Raw genomic sequence first — 18,914 nt, 5'->3', positions numbered from 1 at the left:
GGCGTAGCCGTTCGCCCTAGCCGAGATTTTCGGCGTTTCTGTTTAGAGTACTTGTTTGAAAGTGCCCCCTTCTCCTGCAACATACAGAAACATATGGCGACACCATCTCACTGGCCGGGCGGCATTCCTCGTGAAATCAAACGTCACGCAACCGACGTGTCTCGTGATGAGATTGAAGAACAGGTGAAAGGGTGGCTACTTTTTGTCCGAGAAAGCTGGCTTCCACGACCAAGCGACCTTGATGGAGACAAAGAACACGAATTGCGCCGACGCCGTGCCTTGGTACAACAATGGGCTTCTGCTTCTCAGGAATTCCGTGACGTATTACTCTCCGGACAATCTTGAATATTCCCTAACTAATTGTACGTCAGTCATATCACAATCGTGCTATAAGCGAGGGAAATCAGTTTCCTTCTTATCCTCGCGAGGCATTAGAGCGGGTTTATGCATTCCTGCCTTGTGAGCCGAACCATGCCATCTGTGTGGCACCTGTTGAAGATCCTTTAAACAAGGCCCGATGGGTTAAGCTCGCGATTCTCTTTTATCGTTACGATTACGAAGCAGGACATTGCCTGCCTATCATGAACCCTATCCCTAATGTGGCTGTTCCCAACCCTGCCACTCTTAACACCCACTCTGTGCAGGATTTCCTTCCCTGGTATTATCTTGAGAGTGCTTGTTTTGGCGATATCTACCTCACTAAGATGGGGAGTGTTCTGTATGAGGAAAATACGAGGCATTTCATGATAGTAGATGAGGAAGGGTTAAAAACAGCCCGTTTGACGCTGGTTGAATTTGCTTTGAACGGAGATATCAGGCTCTCAACTCTGATCCGTCCTTTTAATATGTTTTCTCTTTCCTTGGACCTTTTCGTGAATGGAACGATTGGTGTGCTAGAAGCAAAAGAGCGTTCAGGCGGCCGTGCCCATCAGAACACACCGTGAGTTCCTTCCCGTTCCTCGGTATATATACGGCTAACTCAGATTATATAAACAGATTGGACATGGATCTACCAATTCTTGATCTTCTGGAATCAGTAGGTGGTATGGCTCCTCCAGGTGTGGACTATCGCAAGCAGTGGGAAGAGGATGTCGAATTATATGCACCCGGCTATCTGGCGCTCGAGGCTGTTGGACAGGGGGGAGAATATGATCTCAGGAATCTTACCGCTCCGATTGAGATCCCAGATGGTCCAAAGGCAGTGTATCAAAAGATTTTGGAATCCGGGTCTCATTAACGGATCATTTAGACAGTGCAATATTTCTCTAGGTCGATTTTGTCCAGGTGTTTTTCTGATTGCTTCGCTAACGCTCAGCAATCTGTAATAGGGGGTACCGCGTGGCAAAACTTCGTGAGGTACTTGATATACTTCGAGTCTACCTCGTGCCCGGCGCGTTGTAGGATTATGGTCAGCCTTCGCACTGATGGATGTCCGAAGCGTCGAAATATGAATTCGATGAGTGTAGGTAAAGAATGGAAAGATGAATTCTTAGGATGTGATTCTGCCGTTCTACACCGCGCTAACACTGCACTCTGTGATTTCCAGACCGGCATACTCCGTACACAGTACCCTCCTATTTCCCTACTATATTGCTTCGCTAACGCTCCGCAATAAGACCATAGCCAACAGAACGGATTGTACTAGAATCTTCACAGAAAGACGCCAATAGATCTGTACAATCTAATCGAGGTGCTGGCTAATCACAGCTCGGGGTGAACCCGGAACGTGTCGTTGGATTGGGTTGAAGGGAAATAGTACGGATTAGATCGGCGAGGAATCGGGCGCTTCAAACCCTAACGCATTCACCCTCCCGTGAGATCATTCCGAAGACCTTCAATACACAGTAGATGCAAAGAGATCAAAAGGACACTGTGCGATCAGAACCGATCGAGGTCCAGATTTCGTCATATCAGTGATCTTTGCTCATAGATTTTTTTCCACTTACTGTAGCTGCGGAGCCGGAGTTCTTGATTGGTAGATTTCTGAGATCCTGGTTGAGATCCATCTTTCCTTCTCTTGACACTCGTCAAATTGGGATTGCGATCATCTGCTTAGCAGCCTAAAGCAGCCTATCGGAGACTACTATCAGCCCCACATCAGCCCCACATATCAGTGTAGAGTGTACAGTAGAGTGTAGACAAAGCCAGTCAATAAATGGCGGATTTGTGCATGATGCATAGCTACCAGGCGGGTTACCATGCAGCCACGACTTCGCTGGCAGGGGCCTGCAGACCCATCACCCATATGTACGTAGTACTAGTGAGCTGTTCGCTAGAAGGAAATGGTCCAGATGTAGGAAATGGGAATTGATCTTGACCACGAGGCACACGTGTCTCGAGGACCTCAGTTTTCAAAAGAGAAAGTCTAATCGCACCCATGGGTTTGTTAGGAACCACCGAACCAGGAACATAAGCCATGGAACCAAAGCGGGTAGAACAAACAAACCCAGTCCAGATAAAACTCAATTAGAGAAAAAAGAAACACAGAACCATGTGGAACGATATGAACCAAGATCTCATTTGTAGGAATCCACATCGGGATCCACCAATCTAACTCATTCAGGCTTCAACACTCAGGTGCTTATCGGAGATCATCGCGTAGAAATGAGCGACGAGTTAACTAGCTTCTCATGGCTAAGTCACTGCTCCACAAGGACACGAGCCAGTTTACTTCAATGGGACTTTATATCGTTACATCTATTCCACCTCTCCTTCACACCTCTCAACCACCTGCCTCTACTGCAATCACAATGCGACCTGGTCTGCCTATAAAGCTCCTAGGCGCATGTCTGATCGCAACAGGTCACTTCGCCAGCGGGTTGTCGCCGCGCTCGGAGACCGGCCATTCTTACGACTTTGTGATTGTGGGCGGTGGTCAAGCTGGGTTGGTGTTGGGCGCAAGGCTGTCGGAGGACCTGGAGCATACTGTGCTTGTGCTTGAGGCGGGCGGAGACGGAGATCAGTATCGAAATCGCATAGGTGTGCTATCCCTCGTTGTCTTTGTCTGAGAACTGACTCACTGACGTCTTTGAAGATACCCCTGCATATGCATATTTTGATTCCCTGTGGAGTACGCCTTTGGATTGGGCATTAAGTACTGTCGCGCAGCCCAATGCGGGAGATCGGGAGATTTATTGGCCTCGTGGGAAGGTCCTCGGAGGTGAGGATGTGGTCATCTCTGGGAGAAGAAGGAAAGTTGACTCGGATTTTAATTAGGGAGTTCTGCGATTAACGGGCTGTACATGACCCGTCCAGGAAAATATGAGATCGATGCCTGGAAAGACATGCTGGGGGATATGGACGGCGCCGAGAATTGGTCTTGGGATTCATTCTATGCGGCAATGACGAAAGGCGAGACCTTCTCTCCGCCAACTGACGGTGTGATTAACGAAGCCAAAATCGCGTGGAATGCATCGAATCATGGGGCCGACGGGCCGATCCATACGACATATCCCGACTAGTATGTTTCAAGTTTCTTTTCCCTGGCATTGGCTGAGAATGCTAACCATTACCTAGTACATTCCCGGAAGTTGGCCAATGGGTATCGTCCTTGCAAAGTATTGGCATTGAGAACTCAGCCAACATGTACGGTGGTGAGAACTGGGGCGCTGATGTCTCGACCTCCTGCATCAACCCTTCAAATTGGACGCGGTCCTACAGTCGTTCTGCATATCTAGACCCGCTTCCAGACCGCAGCAACTACGATGTGCTAACCAATGCCCATGTAACGCGGATCGTTTTTGACCATTCTCAAAGTTCGGGTAACAAGATAGCAAACGCTGTCGAGTACACAACCGATAATGGGAACACCAGACGGATGGCCAAGGTGAAGAAGGAAGTTATCCTAGCAGGTGGCACCATCGGCAGCCCAACTGTTCTACTTCATAGCGGTGTCGGTCCCAAGGATGTCCTCTCCGATGCAGGTGTTGAACTCGTATCCGAGCTCCCTGGTGTCGGCCAACACCTCCAAGACCACTTCGTGAGTAACAAGCCTCTAGATGAAACGAGCATGTCACTAACAGTGTTTCACAGAGCGCCACGGTAAAATGGAGCACGAATAAAGACACAGCAGGCTCCATCTTCTACAATAACGGCAAGGATAGAGTGAGTCTTGTGTCACCGAGTAAAAAGACGAGTGTTTGCTGATCCACGTAGAACAACCCCAAATTTCTTACATACATCGACAGTGCCGTTGCATATGTGAACGCAACCACCATCTACGGCAGCAGAGCAAGCTCATATCAGTCGAAGTTTCTCACTCAAATCGACAAACACGCACCAAACACAACCTACGATGACGGCGTCCTCGCCGGCTACAAAGCTATCTACAACACGACATCGGATATCTTCAGCAGTCCCATAGGCCAAATCGAGCTTCTATTCATGAACAGTGATGGAAATGGCGACATTGGCATCACGGCCGCTCTACAGCACCCATTCAGTCACGGCCGGATCTACATCAACTCCTCAGACCCAATGGAACATCCCGTCATTGACCCCAACTATCTATCAAACCCGGCCGGTATGTACAACATTGGGCCTCAGAATTATCCCATTATCTCTCAAACTAACAATTCCCAGACTCAGATATCCTCCTCGCAGGCCTCAAATTCGCCCGCAAAGCCGGCGAAACAAGCCCACTCCGCGAATCCCTCACGAAAGAAATCTCCCCAGGCCCAACCGTCCAATCCGACGAAGGCTGGCTGCAATGGCTACGCGAAGAAGCCAGCTCAGAATTCCATCCCTCCTCGACATGCGCGATGCTACCCAGAAGCCAAGGTGGCGTCGTCGACGCGAACCTGCTCGTCTATGGTCTTGCGAACGTGCGTGTTGCGGATGCCAGTATCATCCCCATTTCGTTGTCCACACATCTCATGGCCTCTACTTACGGTGTTGCCGAGAAAGCGAGTGATATCATTCGTGTGTACCACCAGAAAAAGACGGCTACGCCTGTGCCGGCGCTTAGTTCGTCCGATCCGACGCCTGTTGCTAGTGCGGTTTCGGGGAAGAAGACTACTGTGTCGCAGGATAATGGTGGGTCTTCTGGGAATGGGAGGGTCGCATTGCTGGGAGGTTGGAGTTTTCTTCTACTCCTTGTGCATGTGTTCGGTCTGTTCTTGTAAGCTGTTGTTTGTTGTTTATGATATCCGATGCTGGCTGGATGCCGGTGCTAGCATTTATGACGTTTTACATTTGTTATGAGTTGGGGGCTTTCGGAGGATTGGGGATTATGAGGATAGACAGGGATACTAATTAAAGGTTTAGGGCTTAGGACAACGGAATTTCGCTCCCATGGCCCAGTCAGGAAGTCTGTTTCCGCACCAACGAAGTCCCTGTATGTATCCGACTCAGCTATGGATTTTATCCATCACTTGAATTATACCATCTCTCAAAATTTGCGCGCTCCAATTTTCCCTGAAGTTGGATATCAATTCTCCTTCATCTTTGCCATCTTAATCAATTCCCCTAGCCATTCCGTCTCCTCCTTGGTAAACTGCCGTGTCGCCGCATTTGACAAGCAACACATATTGTTCTCCTCTAATTGCCACGCCCCTGGATCCAACACTTCCTTCGGCTCCTCCATGAAAACGTCGAACTCTCCGATCGTCCGTTCTGTCGGCGAATACTTGTTCTTGTACAGCCACCCATTAAACCACAAAGGGCGTTTGTCGCGGTCCAAATGGAGGAGTTGCGGGGCGCAGATAGTAAGGTCAGATTCATGGCCAGGTGCCATTTTGCGGTGTCTTTCCGTAACGGTAGCGGCGAGTCCCCGGTCGAAGTTCGAGGAGGGCAGGTCGTTGGTTGGATTGAAGTTGTCCGGGTCTTGAATTACGCCCATTGTGCCGGCTGCGCCGGGGTGGAAAGCATAGGAGGTGTCACCAGCGAGCTCCCAGCCAATCCAGAAGGTTTCTTTATCGCCTGTGTTTTCGCGGGGATTAGTGAAATAGACGGGGTGGGTAAAGGGAGGAGGGAAACAAACCATAGACCATATCATAGGTCCCCACGATGCCCGCCTTCTTATCCCCATCTCTATCGGGTCCATTCATTCGACTTACCAGTAATAAGGCAACAAAGTGTGTCCACTTGTCCACAACTACAACACCGGACTCCTGCATATGCCCGCTCTCCCCAGTCCACATCCTGCTCTGCCGCACTTGTTTCGAAATCGGTTTTGGCAAGATCTGCTGCAGCCACCTTTTCTTGCTCTCGGGCATGATCATTCTATCTTTAAAAAACAAAGCGCCCGTGCGCACGTAGTCCTCATCCTCGAAGAGCACTTCGGGATTGACGAAGAACAATGAGTCGGCGTCGATGAGGATGACTTCGCGGAAAGACGAGAAGAGGATAGAGAACGGCTTACCGGCCCAGCCGGTTAGCCGCCAGCCCTCATCACTAACCATGGCGGAGAGGTCACGCGTTACCACGCCAGGAAGAGCTTCGAGCTCGGCTCGGAAGTCTTCGCCTAAGTCGCTGTCCCCGAGATACATGATTTCAACGGGCAACTCGCAACCAAGGGTACGGAGGGAGGGGATGGCAGCGAGGAGGAAAGCCGCGTGGTTGTCGCCCGCTGTAAACACGATGCCACGACCTCCGTGGTGCGATGATGCGTGCAAGCTCATATGATCTCCGAAGTATGGGCTCGTCCACGGAAACAACAGGGCCGAGAATTTGGCAATGAAGTGACGATAGGTTTCGTATTTGTGGAGCGCCTCAGGGAAGGTTTGCTCGCTGAATTTGGCACGGATGTAGGGAATGAGATCGTCTCGAACGTAGGTATTACCATTATCTTCGATGACGAGGTGGAGTTTCTCCCAGGCTTCGAAGAAATGTTTATATGCGCGCGTGCGTAGACCGAGTTCACGCAGCTTTTCCGCACCCGTGCCTATCACGGGCCGCAGGAGTTCTCGGAGGTACATTTCATCGGGAATTATAGAGAAGAGGTAGTCGAGGGCTCTGTCGAAGTCGCCGGGGAATATATGCCTCGACTCCGTATTATTGTTGGTATATTTGGAGGCCTTAGAAACAGATTTCTGTGAGTCTTTATCTTTTATTGATGCAGACTCAACATTGGCCTGCGTTTCCACTGGAGACGTCGCGATAGATTCTTCAGACATATTTTGCGATGTTGAATCCTGCCACCATACGTCCGCAGCCCTTACAATAGCAGGGTGTATCTGCCAGAGTCTGTCCTTGGCCATGCCAAAAGCTGTCCGCGTACCCTTTGCATCCGAAGTTGAGGAGTCAGTCCAGAAGAAAAAGCATGATACTATTAACCACCCCGCTGCTGCGGCGAACACGAGGTGAATGGTCCGCAGAGCCATGCCTTTCCGTCGCACTTTGAGCCTTGGACATGGCGGGTGGGATCGGCCTTCTTTGAGTGGAGTTGAATGCTGCGGGAGGTACGAGTCAAACATCGCGGTGGGGAGCACGATTGTGAGGACAGGAGTTGAAGAGGATAAATAAATTGAGAAACTCGAAATACTGGCCACCCGCCACCTGGTAGGGGTTTTAACCAATGCACTTCACTCTGCTGAGTGCTGAATATGGCAGGCCATGGCAAAACGCCCACATGTCAAACGCATTCCAAGAAAACGCAATTATCCCTCTGCCACCCAGTGGCCCAGTGTAAAAAATGACGAGACATCCTCAGAGCTGCAGAGCTGCAGAATAAATGTAGTCCGGGCCGTCACTCCCGTGTTTAATCAAGAGGCGGGGAGAGAGCCCCGGCTAATATCGTTGCAGATTGGGCTCTCCAAGACTCCAACCAATGGCCCAATTGTCGACTAGTTAAAAAACAACAAAACCAATTTTTCACAATCTGGTCAGACAAACGAAGCTTGGCAACACATACTCAGCAATAAGGTGTTATTGCGCTGGTAGCGGAATGGGGAAATGACATACTAACCAGTACTACTCTTCTCCTTGACTCCTTCCAAGGAGATCAGGTCTCGAGTTTTGCCAATGAACATCACGGTGTTCTATTGACTATTAAAGGGCTGTCTACAGCCAATTTCTCACACTATAAGTAGGCCAATAAATGAATTTAATAGGTGACTGTAACGGGGACCTCTCTTAGACGCGCGACTCAGCAGTCTACGAACCGAACTGACAATAGTTTCTAATTCTAGCGAGAATGCTGTTTGAAAGGGCGTCGGATCGACGGACGGCTAGTTTAGCCGCCTATTGCTTTCATTCTTCGGCTTTGACGTGTTATCTCGCTGTCAAATTCTGGTGACTCCCATCTCATTTGGTTCTGACATTCTATAACAACCTTATCTTCTAAGGTCATCAATTCAATGGTCTTTTAATAATATACTTTAAGAGAGAATGAGGAAGCCTGCGCCTTGCATAGTCATATATTTGTATATTTGACTCTGCAGTATTGTCCTTGGTCGAAATACCTAAGGCGCCATAACTCCCCCTAATCTGGGCATCGCAGTAGTCCGGAATGTTAGAAACGTTTTACATTGGTAGTAGATGTGGAAGATCATAGGTAGTTGATTCATGGACATTTTGAAAGTACCTAGAATCTGGAACTATTTAAGGGGCAGACAAGCATCGATATACATCACTGCTCCAGTTTACTTATTGTATTGTACCTAACCTACCTACGGTATTTGTGGAAACTGAACATCATGCTCCCAAAGCTACTCATTTCTGCTCTCCTCTTCTCTATCACCAGCAATGCACAGGCTCCAGTTGGTCTCGGCAGAGCTGGGGCCTATCTGGTTCTTGCTGGCCAAACAGTGACAAACACAGGCCCAACGATTGTTAGCGGTGGCGATCTTGGAGTCTCTCCGGGAACGGCTATCACTGGCTTCCCCCTGGTCAAGTAGTTCCCCCAGGAACAATCCACTCTGCCGATGCCAACGCAGCTGGAGCACAGTTTGATCTGGTGACTGCATATAATGATGCAGCTGGCCGGGGACCTGCCACTATTGAATCCACAGACCTTGGTGGTCTAACCCTTGTTGCTGGTGTATATCAGTCTGTCCCAGGTAGAGGTCCAATGATGATTACAACTGGTCGCACTCTCACGCTTGATGCTCAAGGAGACCCGGACTCGGTTTGGATCTTTCAGACCGATTCCACTCTCATTACTCAAAGCAGCTCGCGAGTCATGTTGATCAATGGTGCCCAACCTTGCAATGTCTTCTGGCAAGTGGGAAGCTCTGCAACCCTGGGGACAGGAAGCACTTTTGTTGGGACCATCATGGCACTCACTTCTATCTCGGCTACCACCAATGCGGTAATTCAAGGACGCCTTCTTGCACGTAATGGGCAAGTGAGTCTGGACACCAATACAATTACTCTTCCGATCTGTTTCACCTCTGGGACAACAACCACTACAACCACTACAACCACTACGACAACAACCACAACCACAACAACCACAACGACATCGGCTAGTACGACATCCCCCACAACGACATCCCCCACTACGACATCGGCCACTACGACCACACCGCCAATCATTACGCTGCCCATCATAGGTCCCATAGGGCCCATAGAAATAGGGCCAATTTTAGGCGGCGGTATCGGCAACAACGGTGGCCACACTGGCGGCAACAGCAATGGCAATGGCAATGGCAATGGCAGTGGCAATGGGAGTGGCAGCCACAATGGCAATGGCAGCCACAATGGCAATGGCAGCCACAATGGCAATGGCAGCCACAATGGCAATGGCAGCGAAAATGGCAATGGCAGTGGCAACGACAACGGCAGCGACAATGGCAATGACAGCGGCAACGGCAACGGCAAGGGCAACGGCTATGGCAGCGGCGGCCAGTTGCCCACGGCATTGAAACCATACTCAATCAACGAGCACAAACATCACCACGACAAAGGCCACGCCCACTATGGACCATACGATGACTACTACATCGCTGCCCATGACCGCAACGACTACGGTACCTTGCCCACACCATGCACAACCAAGAGATGGGAAACATCCATGACTGAGTCTACCCCTGTCAAAACTAAGGCATATGACCATTCATGGGCTACGGAACCTGTCAGGGCACCTTGACCGTCCTGGCCATAATCTGTGACATGGCGTTGAGAAGCAACACACCTACTTTTCCCGTCTGAATTTAATGTTTTGTTCTCATAATTATCTTGACGAAGCGGGATAGCTGGTAATAGTTAGGGCTGGTCCTGATAGGGCTGGGCACGAATATTTAGGGAAAGTGGAATCGCATTTTTGAACTTTTTTTTGCAAAATATTTCGCTCCATAAATTTGCCGATCTGCTGAAGATCGGCCTTATGATATGAATATAAACGCCGAATTTGACTGAACGAATTGATTGATTCCCAGAGGATGGAAGCCGAGTTCATTAGAGATAATGTTATGACCATATGGCATGCGGCATGTACTTGCAAGATGGGCACCTCGGACGATGAAATGGCCGTGGTCGATTCCCGGGCCCGGGTTTACGAATTACGATGTTCAATGTCCTTGGCAGCTCGAACTCGTCGAAATCCCCCGCGAATATCTTCGTTCTTCAACTTTCCATATCTTTAAGAAGGGTCTATACACGAATGCAGTGATGAGTCCACCAGAAGTACTATCTACAAAGACATCTCAAATCTTCGACTTCCCATCCACAGCCAACAAGGCCCCATCCTTCCTAACAGAGAAGTCCTTCTCCTGCTCCCACCCCAACCAATCCCTAAGTGTCTCGACACCCCCATCCCCAGGGACAAGACTGCCACCAGACCAAGCACCCTGTTCCGCCGTAAACGGGACCGCAGGCGTACTTGCCAAATGCACCATCGGCCTCTGCTCATACCCAGCCTCCTCAAGCTCCCCATTCTCCAGCACAGGCGTAGCACAAGCATCCGTCCCATCAAAGACAGCCTCCCACTCCTTACGCGTCTTCTCCTTGAACCTCCTCGTAAAGATCTCCCTCAACGCGGGCCAATTCTCCCTATCCTCACGACTCGGGATCCCCTTTGGATCAAGCTTCAACCCCTTCAACAATGCAGCATAAAACTGCGGTTCCAAAGCCCCAACCGCAAAATACCTTCCCGCATCCTTCGTCTCATACGTATCATACCACGGACACCCACTATCAAGCACATTCGTCCCCCTTGGCCCACTCCACATAGGCCCCTTCTGCGCCAGCCGCGGGAATGTAGCAAGATAAGCCGATCCATCAACCATATTCGCCTCGACGACCTGGCCGACGCCCGTATGAGACCGCGAAATCAGCGCCAGCAGAATTCCCTGGAAACAGACTGCACCGCCGCCGGCGAAATCGCCGAGGATGTTGCCGGGTGCGTAGGGTTTTTCGCCTGCGCGCCCGAGCATGGATAGCACGCCCGAGACCGCGATGTAGTTGATGTCGTGGCCGGCCATGTCTTTGTATTTGCCGTCGCGGCGGAATCCAGTCATGCGGGCGACGATTAGGCGCGGGTTGTGCTTTTGGAGCACTTCTGTTGGGGCGAGGCCGAGGCGTTCGAGGACGCCAGGGCGGTAGGGGTCGATCAGGACATCGGCTGTTGCTAGGAGGCGGAGGAGGATTTTGTGGGAGGAGGGGTCGCGGAGGTCGAGGGTGATGGAGGTTTTGTTCCGGGTAAGCTGGTCGCCGTTGACTGCGGTGCCTGCTGAGGGACGATCGATGCGGAGAACGGAGGCGCCGTAGTCGGCGAGGAGGAGGCCGGCGAAGGGGCCTATTGGGGTTTTGTTAGTGGGGTATGTTAGTGGGTATTTGGGAGAATTGCGCACCTGGAGCTAGGCCGGCTAACTCGACGACTTTAATTCCTTTTAATGGAGCTGCCATGTTGTATAGGTTGGATAATCGAGGTGAAAGTCGTTTGATGCGTGGCAGCACCAATGGAAGGTTGATATATTTCCTTTAAGGGTCGCTCGGTTCCAAGGCTCCACTTCTCCGCAGCCGAGGTCCGGGGGGTGTTCAATGCGGGGGAGTTGGAGAACATGTGGTCTGTTGCGAGTAGAAACAACCTAGGCAAAGTTACGAAATGTCGTAACTATTAGTTATTGGATATTGACCAGTAGATTGGGGGGACGTGTGCTGTGACTAGTCGCTAACATATCAAATCACCACTTCTGCAAGGTGGGGAGCTAACCGTGCAAATCAATTCAGAAAAAGCTAACGCGAATTAACAGGGTGAATGGCTGACTCCAGTTGACTAGTACTGGTGACCTGTAACTAGTTCATTTTATGTGTATGAAAAGCACTGGTGTTTATATACAAGAACACCAGCGTCGACGTCTATTCTGAGAGTAAAATAGTAACCAAGGAAATGAGCTTGACGGGGATATTTCAAGAAGTGTCATTAGAAGCTCGAGACACAAACGCAATGAGAAATGGCCGAACTGAATCACAACAATTGGCCAAGCTTTATTGAATCACTCCATAAGCTGGAGATCGGCGGACATAAATAATATAAAACAAGAATCGCATATGAAAAACAGATCTTCGCCGTTGAGAACCTCCAGTCATGTCAGACCAGCATCGTGAGATCAATCACATCACATAGATGGTGAGATCATGCTATCCAGATAACTGGGCAGGCTCACAACATCATGAACATGGAGAGAGCGACGGCGAGCGCGCCACCAAAGAACCCAGTAACACCGGCCCGGGAGGCGGCGCCAGTGTAGACCGGAGACACGCCCTCCGGAGTGTTGGTAGGTGCACCGGCATCATTGGTAGCAGTGGCCGGGAGGGTGCCGGCGACGGTCTGCGAAGGCGAAGGTCGGTGGATCAGACTTGAAGACGGTCTACCGGGGTGGAAGTGGCCTCCATGGCCGTGCCCAGGCTTAGGGCCAGGAATGTGCACCACAGGGACTCCGGTAACTGTGGCACCAGGAGCTTCACCCTGGCCAGGAGAGCCGGAGCCGGGGTTGGAACCCTCACCCTCACCCTCGCCAGATCCAGTGTTGGACCCGGAGCCAGCGGCTGGAGCGGTGGGCTGCGAGACGACCTCGGTGGTAGCCGTGACAATGGGCTTGGTGAGTGTCACGGTAGTGGGGGTAGCAGCGCACTGGGTGCAGACAGTCACAGTAGTGGTCCAGCCCTCGGGAATATCAGTGGGAGTGGCAGGGCCAGAGGCAGGAGCGGTGATCTCAGCTCCGCCAGTGGCGGTGGCAGTGGCAGCGTTACCAGGACAGTAGGTCTTGGTAATGGTGGTGGTAATGGTGGTGAAACCAGTGGGACAGATATCAATGTACGATGTCACAATGATAGTTGTGGTGGTTCCCGGGGCCAAGGAAGAAGGCGAGGCAGTCACGGAGGGAGCGGCGGTGATTTCGGATGAAGCAGTGACCGAGTCAGTACCGCTAGGCTGGGAACCTTCGGTAGTCTGGGAGCCTCCATTGGTCTGGGGTCCTCCAGTGGGCTGGGTGCTGGCGGAATCCGCTCCAGACTCAGTGGTTGAAGCGACGGGAGCGGTGCTAGCGGGGCGGCCAGTGACTAGGGGAGTGGAGCCTGAGGCAGGCTGGGAGCCCTGACCGGCAGGTGAGCTGACGGGAGGTCTTCCGGTGAGACCACCAGTGGTGGTCGGGTGAGAACCAGCAACTCCTGAGGGGGAAGCAATAGGGGCTACGACAGTGCTGCTTGTTGAGATGACAGAGGAAGAGTGCGCAGAGACGGCAATGGTGGTCGCCGATGAAGTAGCGGAGCTAGAAACAGTGCTGCCGATGGAAGCAGACGAAGCTGGCTTGCTGGATGGTGACGACCCGGTGGTAATGGCAGACGAGGTTCCAGAAGAGATAACAACAGCAGAGGGCGAGGTTGTGGTGCTAGCAAGGCCAGTGGAAGAAGGCGAGGAAGTAGGGGTGCTAGGTACAGTAGTGTGTGCTGGGGACACGGGAGAAGATGCCGCTGAGGTCGTGGAAACCGCCGAGCTGGAAGACACAACCGAGCTGGAAGACGCCGCTGAGGTGGTGGTCACTGTCGAGCTGGGAGGAATAGGAGTCACAATGACAGTCGAGGATGAGACAGGCGCGGAGGTTCCAGAAGAGATAACAATGGTAGACGAGTGCGCGGTTGTGGTGCTAGCAATGGCAGTGGAAGAAGGCGAGGAAGTAGGAGTGGTAAGTGCACTAGAGTGTGTTGGGGAGACGGTTGGAGATGCCACTGAGGTCGTGGAAACCGCCGAGCTGGAAGATGCCGCGGAGCTGGAAGAAGCAACAGAACTAGAAGACACAACCGAACTGGAAGATGCCGCCGAGGTGGTAGTCATCGTCGTGGCGGGGGGACTAGGAGTCACCATGACAGTCGAGGATGAGACAGGCGTGGAGGTAGGAGTCACCATCATAGTCGAGGATGAGACGGGGATCACAGTCGAAGAAGGGGGAGGAGGAGGAGGAGCACACTCATACAGAATCTCCTTGATGTTCTCAGTGTAAGTCAAGCCATTGACAACATTGTTGTCACCAGCGGTGGCCTCCCAAAGCATAACTCCACCGAAGGTGTCGGGATACTTCTCAATGTAAGTTTCGATAAGGGGCTGGGCTTCCTCTGGGGTCAGGTAGAAGCCAGCGTTGGCGGCAGTCTCCGATGCAGGAAGGCCGATGAAAAGCTTCGCGTCGGGGTTGGCGCTATCTTTAATGACATCGACCCACTCGTCAAAGTTGAATTCGCCTGTCCCATCGACCCAATCAGCAGCAGAGCAGCCGTTGCTGTTGTACCATTGGACCCAGATGAAGTCGAATTCAGAGTTGGCAATGGCATCGCCGAGCTGGGCGTCGGGAATGGGGCACTGGGGGGCACCGGAGATGTAGAACCTGCGATCAGGGACCCGGTCAAAGTGCCAACGCAGACGGTTGATCATGGTAGCGTATCCTATTCAAGATGTTAGTGAAGGTATGTTGAAGTGCGGTACTTTAGACGACATACCAGCTCCACCGTTGTGCTCAACGTCAAAGTCGAATCCATCGACGGAGATATCGAGGAATGGGCGCGGGAATGCAGTGGCGAGGAGCTCTTCAGTCCAAGACAATGATGCAATCAAAGGATTGTAAGGACCGAAGGAGTACCACAAAAAGTCCGCAAACCAAGTTGCGGTAGCATCATCAGGGAGGGATTCGCCTGTAGCAGTGGCACCACCAATGGACAGCAGGACTGTCTTGCCGGCGGCCTTGCATATGGGGATGTCCTCCCAGATCTGGTGGCAGCCATTGAGCAAGTTGGTTCCTTCAAAGAGGTTGCCATCACACTGATTGCCAAAGTTGGAACCAGGAATATCGCCTACGAATCGGGGGAACTCGTTAATGAAGCCGATGTTGATGATATCCATCGAGGTCTGTTCACAGAAATGGCTGAGTCTGTCTTGGTTGGGACCCTGACCCCAGTATACAGCAACATTGTTCTTTAAGCTGGCATCAAGAGCATTCGCAGCTGAGGCAAAAAGCGACAGGGCCGACACGGCAGCAAAAGACTTGGTGAACATTTTGGCTGAAAATGAATGTGGTGAATTGGATTGTACAAAAATCACTTATCAGCCTGATTAAGGAGAGGCAGGCTGGCTCGTGAACAACGAGAGGACGCAGACAAACGCCTGCTTGGGATATCCCAAAGAGCTCAAAATGAAAGTGTTGTTGGATGAAAAGAAATGCAACAGTCCGGGGGAAAGAGACTGAAATACAAAAGCCACCACCAAAAGCCTGTTCATCTCCACCCCCTGGGGAAAATGCCGACCTCCGAGGTAGCATACACTAATCAGAAAAGAGCAGACGACTATCAATCCGTGGAAATGAGCAGATGCATCATTCAGCCATTTCCGGATCCCCTCCGGCTGTGCAGGGCCAGCCCACCCATAGTGGCAGGAAGAATCCAAGGCTCCGTACTCCGTAGTCTGCTCACTAGAGCTTGGAAACAAATAATTCATATCCGTAACGGCTATAACACTAACCTCATGGCTCTCCATGTGGAAAGTGAAAGGCCCAGATAGAGACGTCGCAAGCCAGATGCATGGTCTGTCATATCCTCCCCCAGCCAGTGGCCTAAGCGAGTGGTATGTGGGCGAGGACTAGATTAGCCGTTATCCATGAGAAGGATTGTCCAGGCGAGGGGTATGTTCCTGGATCCGTGCCTATTTCGGCGCAGTTAGATTGCAAGAGCCGCATAAAAGAGGCTAAAAGATGCTAATGGACCCTAGCCGCTTTGTATTTAATCATGACTGGAGAAAGAAAGATAGCTTGATTTATCACATCCAATCACAGCGTCCAATCTCCACTGAACCGCACAGACTCCCCGGGGGCGCACAGGCGATGGGGGTCCGACATATAGAAGAGCGCCAAGTTCTGATCATGGGAGAAAGAAGAGGATGCAGCAAGGTACGAAGGCAAGAATAGGAAGATAGAAAGAGAGAGGAGGTTTGTTTGCCATAGGTCAATGAAGCGTCTGTATTGAGACACACTACCTACAGAGATGTGGGAAGACATGAAAGAATCAAGCCATCAGAGTACTAGTCCGAGGTGTGAGACCAAGACATGGACATCGGAAGCGACGGGCCTTATAAGGCCCCGGTTGAAAAATAAACGCTAAGCCATTGGGGGTCAAATTGCGGGGCCGAGCCTCTAATGCACACCAATCAAAGTCATCGATCCGGGCGGCCTCTGCCGGATAGGCCGGATCACCGTTTATTCGCTTCTTAGCGCAAGTCTTAGCGCAAGGCAGAACTGGGATCCCAATTAACCGAACTAGGAACCTTGGAAGTCCAGTACTTCTAGGCCTGACCGACGAGCACTCACTGATATGCAGTAGCCAAGGCCCAAGCATTAGCAGATTTGAAGTTGTCCCAGTTTACATGCTGCATGACTCGGGCCATCAAACTCATTGACATCCGAAACAAGGACTCAAAGAGAATTCAGGGCGGGGGATATCTTGGGCGTTTACAAGGTTCCTGTGGGATAGCTGCAGGTACGTGGTAAACGTGGATGCTTCCAAGGCGGAGCACGTTGTAGTCAGATCTTATTACTATTGTGCGTGGATTGCAACTCTACCTCGGACGGCCAATGGGAACCCGGGACCTTGGAGCTAAGAAGATCGCCTCTCTTGGCGTGCCATACTTTGGTTCATGGACTAATGATAAAAGCGTCAATTCTCCGATCCTCGACCTAGAAGAAGTGGGTTCTCTTGTTTCCATTATTCGGCCCTAGATCACTGGGTAATCCCTGGAGTACAATCGCTCGGCTTTGTCTGCTTGCGCGGTGTGATTACAGCACTGAATTGATTGAGCAACAGATAGATCTATTTGTTTCGAATTCCTTTCAAAACAGATTAACCGGTATAGCCTGGTCACACCCGAGCGTCAATAAATTGCATCTCATCAAACTCAAGCTGTTTAAACAAGATCCACACTCTAAGGTAGCATCAAGCCACAAGCGTACTAGGGAGTTTTAGGTCGGTGAAGCAGGGCAAGCGAAATATGGGCGCTAATTAGGGAGAGGCTAGTAGGTCACTAGGTATATGTGTTGTTTATTGCTCATCAGGATTCAGGACAAAGGCTACCCCTGAATTACAAGACAGGGAATAAGGCAAGTTCGGAGACCGAAGATGCTTGACTGCGTGCCTTCGAGGACTCAAGCAAAACCGTGCTGATTCTCTTCTATGACCACAGACCAACCGTGAGCCGCGCCTATGACACGCAGAACAAGGCTGGGAAAGAATCGTGCTACCTCACACGTCGAAATGACAGAAATGGAATGCCACCTACCAACCCAAGCTTCAGTGGCTTGCTTAGCCTACCGAAGACGACCTAAGTGTCGGTCTTCTGTGACCGGTCTCGGGTAGGTATGCGGCTTGATATATTCCCCGCCATTTCAGTTTGCGAGTACTCGATGGTGAGCCGACATGTTTCTGGGTCACCAGTTGACAAGTGAGCTTGCGAACATGTTGAATACCTGAGTGCCTCAGACATTCCTCTCTCTCTCTCTCTCTCTCTCTCCCTATCCTGGTCGTCGACTTGAATGCAATACAGATGGAGAATCCATGAAGAACAACTGTATGTATTCGGATCGACAAAGTGGAGAATGTGATGAAGAAGGTCACGAAACAAAAGTCCGATTCCTGTCACCAAGAACAACAAGACTGGCGAGAGAAAAGAAAAGAGAAGAGAAAAGAGGGGAAGGAAAGGGTCAAGAACACTACAGCCGAATTATCAGCTTGGCCCCATCACCGATCCCAAAACCTCTATCGGAGTAGGTGCCACCGGTGCCACCTCGACCCCAGCCGAAGCGTGATCATTGCCGCCTCTGTCAAGCCCGTTTCCGAGAAATATCCCATGCAATATTTGCTTTGGTTGTTGTAAACCTCTTCGGCACTATCCACCCCATCGCCACGTTCGTTTCGTGTGGAGGACATCCGCTGCTGAATGAAGGCGGCTCCTCACCTCCACTTGGTCGTATGAATATCGACTGCATACAACTGTCCTCACTGCGGTCCTTTGAGCTGGCAGGTTGGGGTTGACTTCTACTCTATCATCACCGATGAGGCTCCTTCTGGGTTATGCTGCAAGCATGGTAGTATACATTCGCCAGAACCACCCCGGATGATACGGAATTGGTTCACTGTCAATTCCCAGCAAGCGCGCATGTTTATCATCATAATTACACACCAAATATGACGCGGTACGTGTCGCTGTGGGATGATGATGATATTCTCATTAACTCGATTTAACTCGCAGAGTCGCTGTACAGACATGCTGTCGCTGTGAGGCTATTGGCGCAATTCGAAAGAATAGCCCTGCCAATTCGCTGGGGGCTCGCCAGTTGGCTCAAGGTTCGCCAGTTCGCTGCATGCTCGCCAGTTGGCTGCAGGCTCGCTAGTTGGCTAGAGGCTTGCTAAACACGCGGCTGGGACTTGGCACCACTCTGACCCGCCGAAAAAGGCTATGCAGCGGCGATGACACCGGAATTAAAGGCGCGGGTTTAACCTGT

The 18,914-nt window shown here is 51.1% G+C and overlaps 6 protein-coding genes across 6 annotated transcripts; 3 read left to right on the top strand and 3 right to left on the bottom strand.

Annotated features, from left to right (window-relative positions):
* Positions 1 to 93: 93 nt before the first annotated feature.
* N7515_000472 (uncharacterized protein) lies at positions 94 to 1,237 on the top strand (the record flags this gene model as incomplete). The annotated part of the gene is made up of 3 exons (XM_056661216.1): positions 94 to 282; positions 372 to 940; positions 997 to 1,237. 3 exons carry the CDS (start codon positions 94 to 96, stop codon positions 1,235 to 1,237), a joined length of 999 nt encoding a protein of 332 aa, XP_056526382.1.
* Positions 1,238 to 2,750: 1,513 nt separating this feature from the next.
* On the top strand, positions 2,751 to 5,123 carry N7515_000471 (GMC family oxidoreductase; the record flags this gene model as incomplete). Its single annotated transcript, XM_056661215.1, has 7 exons — positions 2,751 to 2,979; positions 3,035 to 3,160; positions 3,217 to 3,460; positions 3,517 to 3,979; positions 4,033 to 4,104; positions 4,156 to 4,522; positions 4,582 to 5,123. 7 exons carry the CDS (start codon positions 2,751 to 2,753, stop codon positions 5,121 to 5,123), a joined length of 2,043 nt encoding a protein of 680 aa, XP_056526381.1.
* Positions 5,124 to 5,428: 305 nt separating this feature from the next.
* On the bottom strand, positions 5,429 to 7,415 carry N7515_000470 (putative alpha-1,3-mannosyltransferase; the record flags this gene model as incomplete). Its single annotated transcript, XM_056661214.1, has 2 exons — positions 5,429 to 5,919; positions 5,981 to 7,415. The coding sequence occupies 2 exons, from the start codon at positions 7,413 to 7,415 to the stop codon at positions 5,429 to 5,431; spliced, it is 1,926 nt and encodes a 641-aa protein (XP_056526380.1).
* A 1,221-nt stretch (positions 7,416 to 8,636) lies between these two features.
* Positions 8,637 to 10,030, top strand: N7515_000469 (ice-binding family protein; the record flags this gene model as incomplete). The annotated part of the gene is made up of 2 exons (XM_056661213.1): positions 8,637 to 8,778; positions 8,847 to 10,030. The coding sequence occupies 2 exons, from the start codon at positions 8,637 to 8,639 to the stop codon at positions 10,028 to 10,030; spliced, it is 1,326 nt and encodes a 441-aa protein (XP_056526379.1).
* A 556-nt stretch (positions 10,031 to 10,586) lies between these two features.
* Positions 10,587 to 11,787, bottom strand: N7515_000468 (CaiB/BaiF CoA transferase family protein; the record flags this gene model as incomplete). The annotated part of the gene is made up of 2 exons (XM_056661212.1): positions 10,587 to 11,677; positions 11,733 to 11,787. The coding sequence occupies 2 exons, from the start codon at positions 11,785 to 11,787 to the stop codon at positions 10,587 to 10,589; spliced, it is 1,146 nt and encodes a 381-aa protein (XP_056526378.1).
* A 757-nt stretch (positions 11,788 to 12,544) lies between these two features.
* chiA1 (class III chitinase ChiA1) lies at positions 12,545 to 15,424 on the bottom strand (the record flags this gene model as incomplete). Its single annotated transcript, XM_056661211.1, has 2 exons — positions 12,545 to 14,817; positions 14,872 to 15,424. 2 exons carry the CDS (start codon positions 15,422 to 15,424, stop codon positions 12,545 to 12,547), a joined length of 2,826 nt encoding a protein of 941 aa, XP_056526377.1.
* Positions 15,425 to 18,914: the final 3,490 nt, after the last annotated feature.

Source organism: Penicillium bovifimosum, assembly GCF_028826915.1.
Source record: "Penicillium bovifimosum strain IBT 22155 chromosome Unknown utg000001l_segment0_segment0, whole genome shotgun sequence".
In the NCBI taxonomy this organism is placed as follows: Eukaryota; Fungi; Ascomycota; class Eurotiomycetes; order Eurotiales; family Aspergillaceae; genus Penicillium; species Penicillium bovifimosum.
Note: the sequence above shows the minus strand (reverse complement) of the source record. Positions and strands in the feature narration are given on the sequence as shown.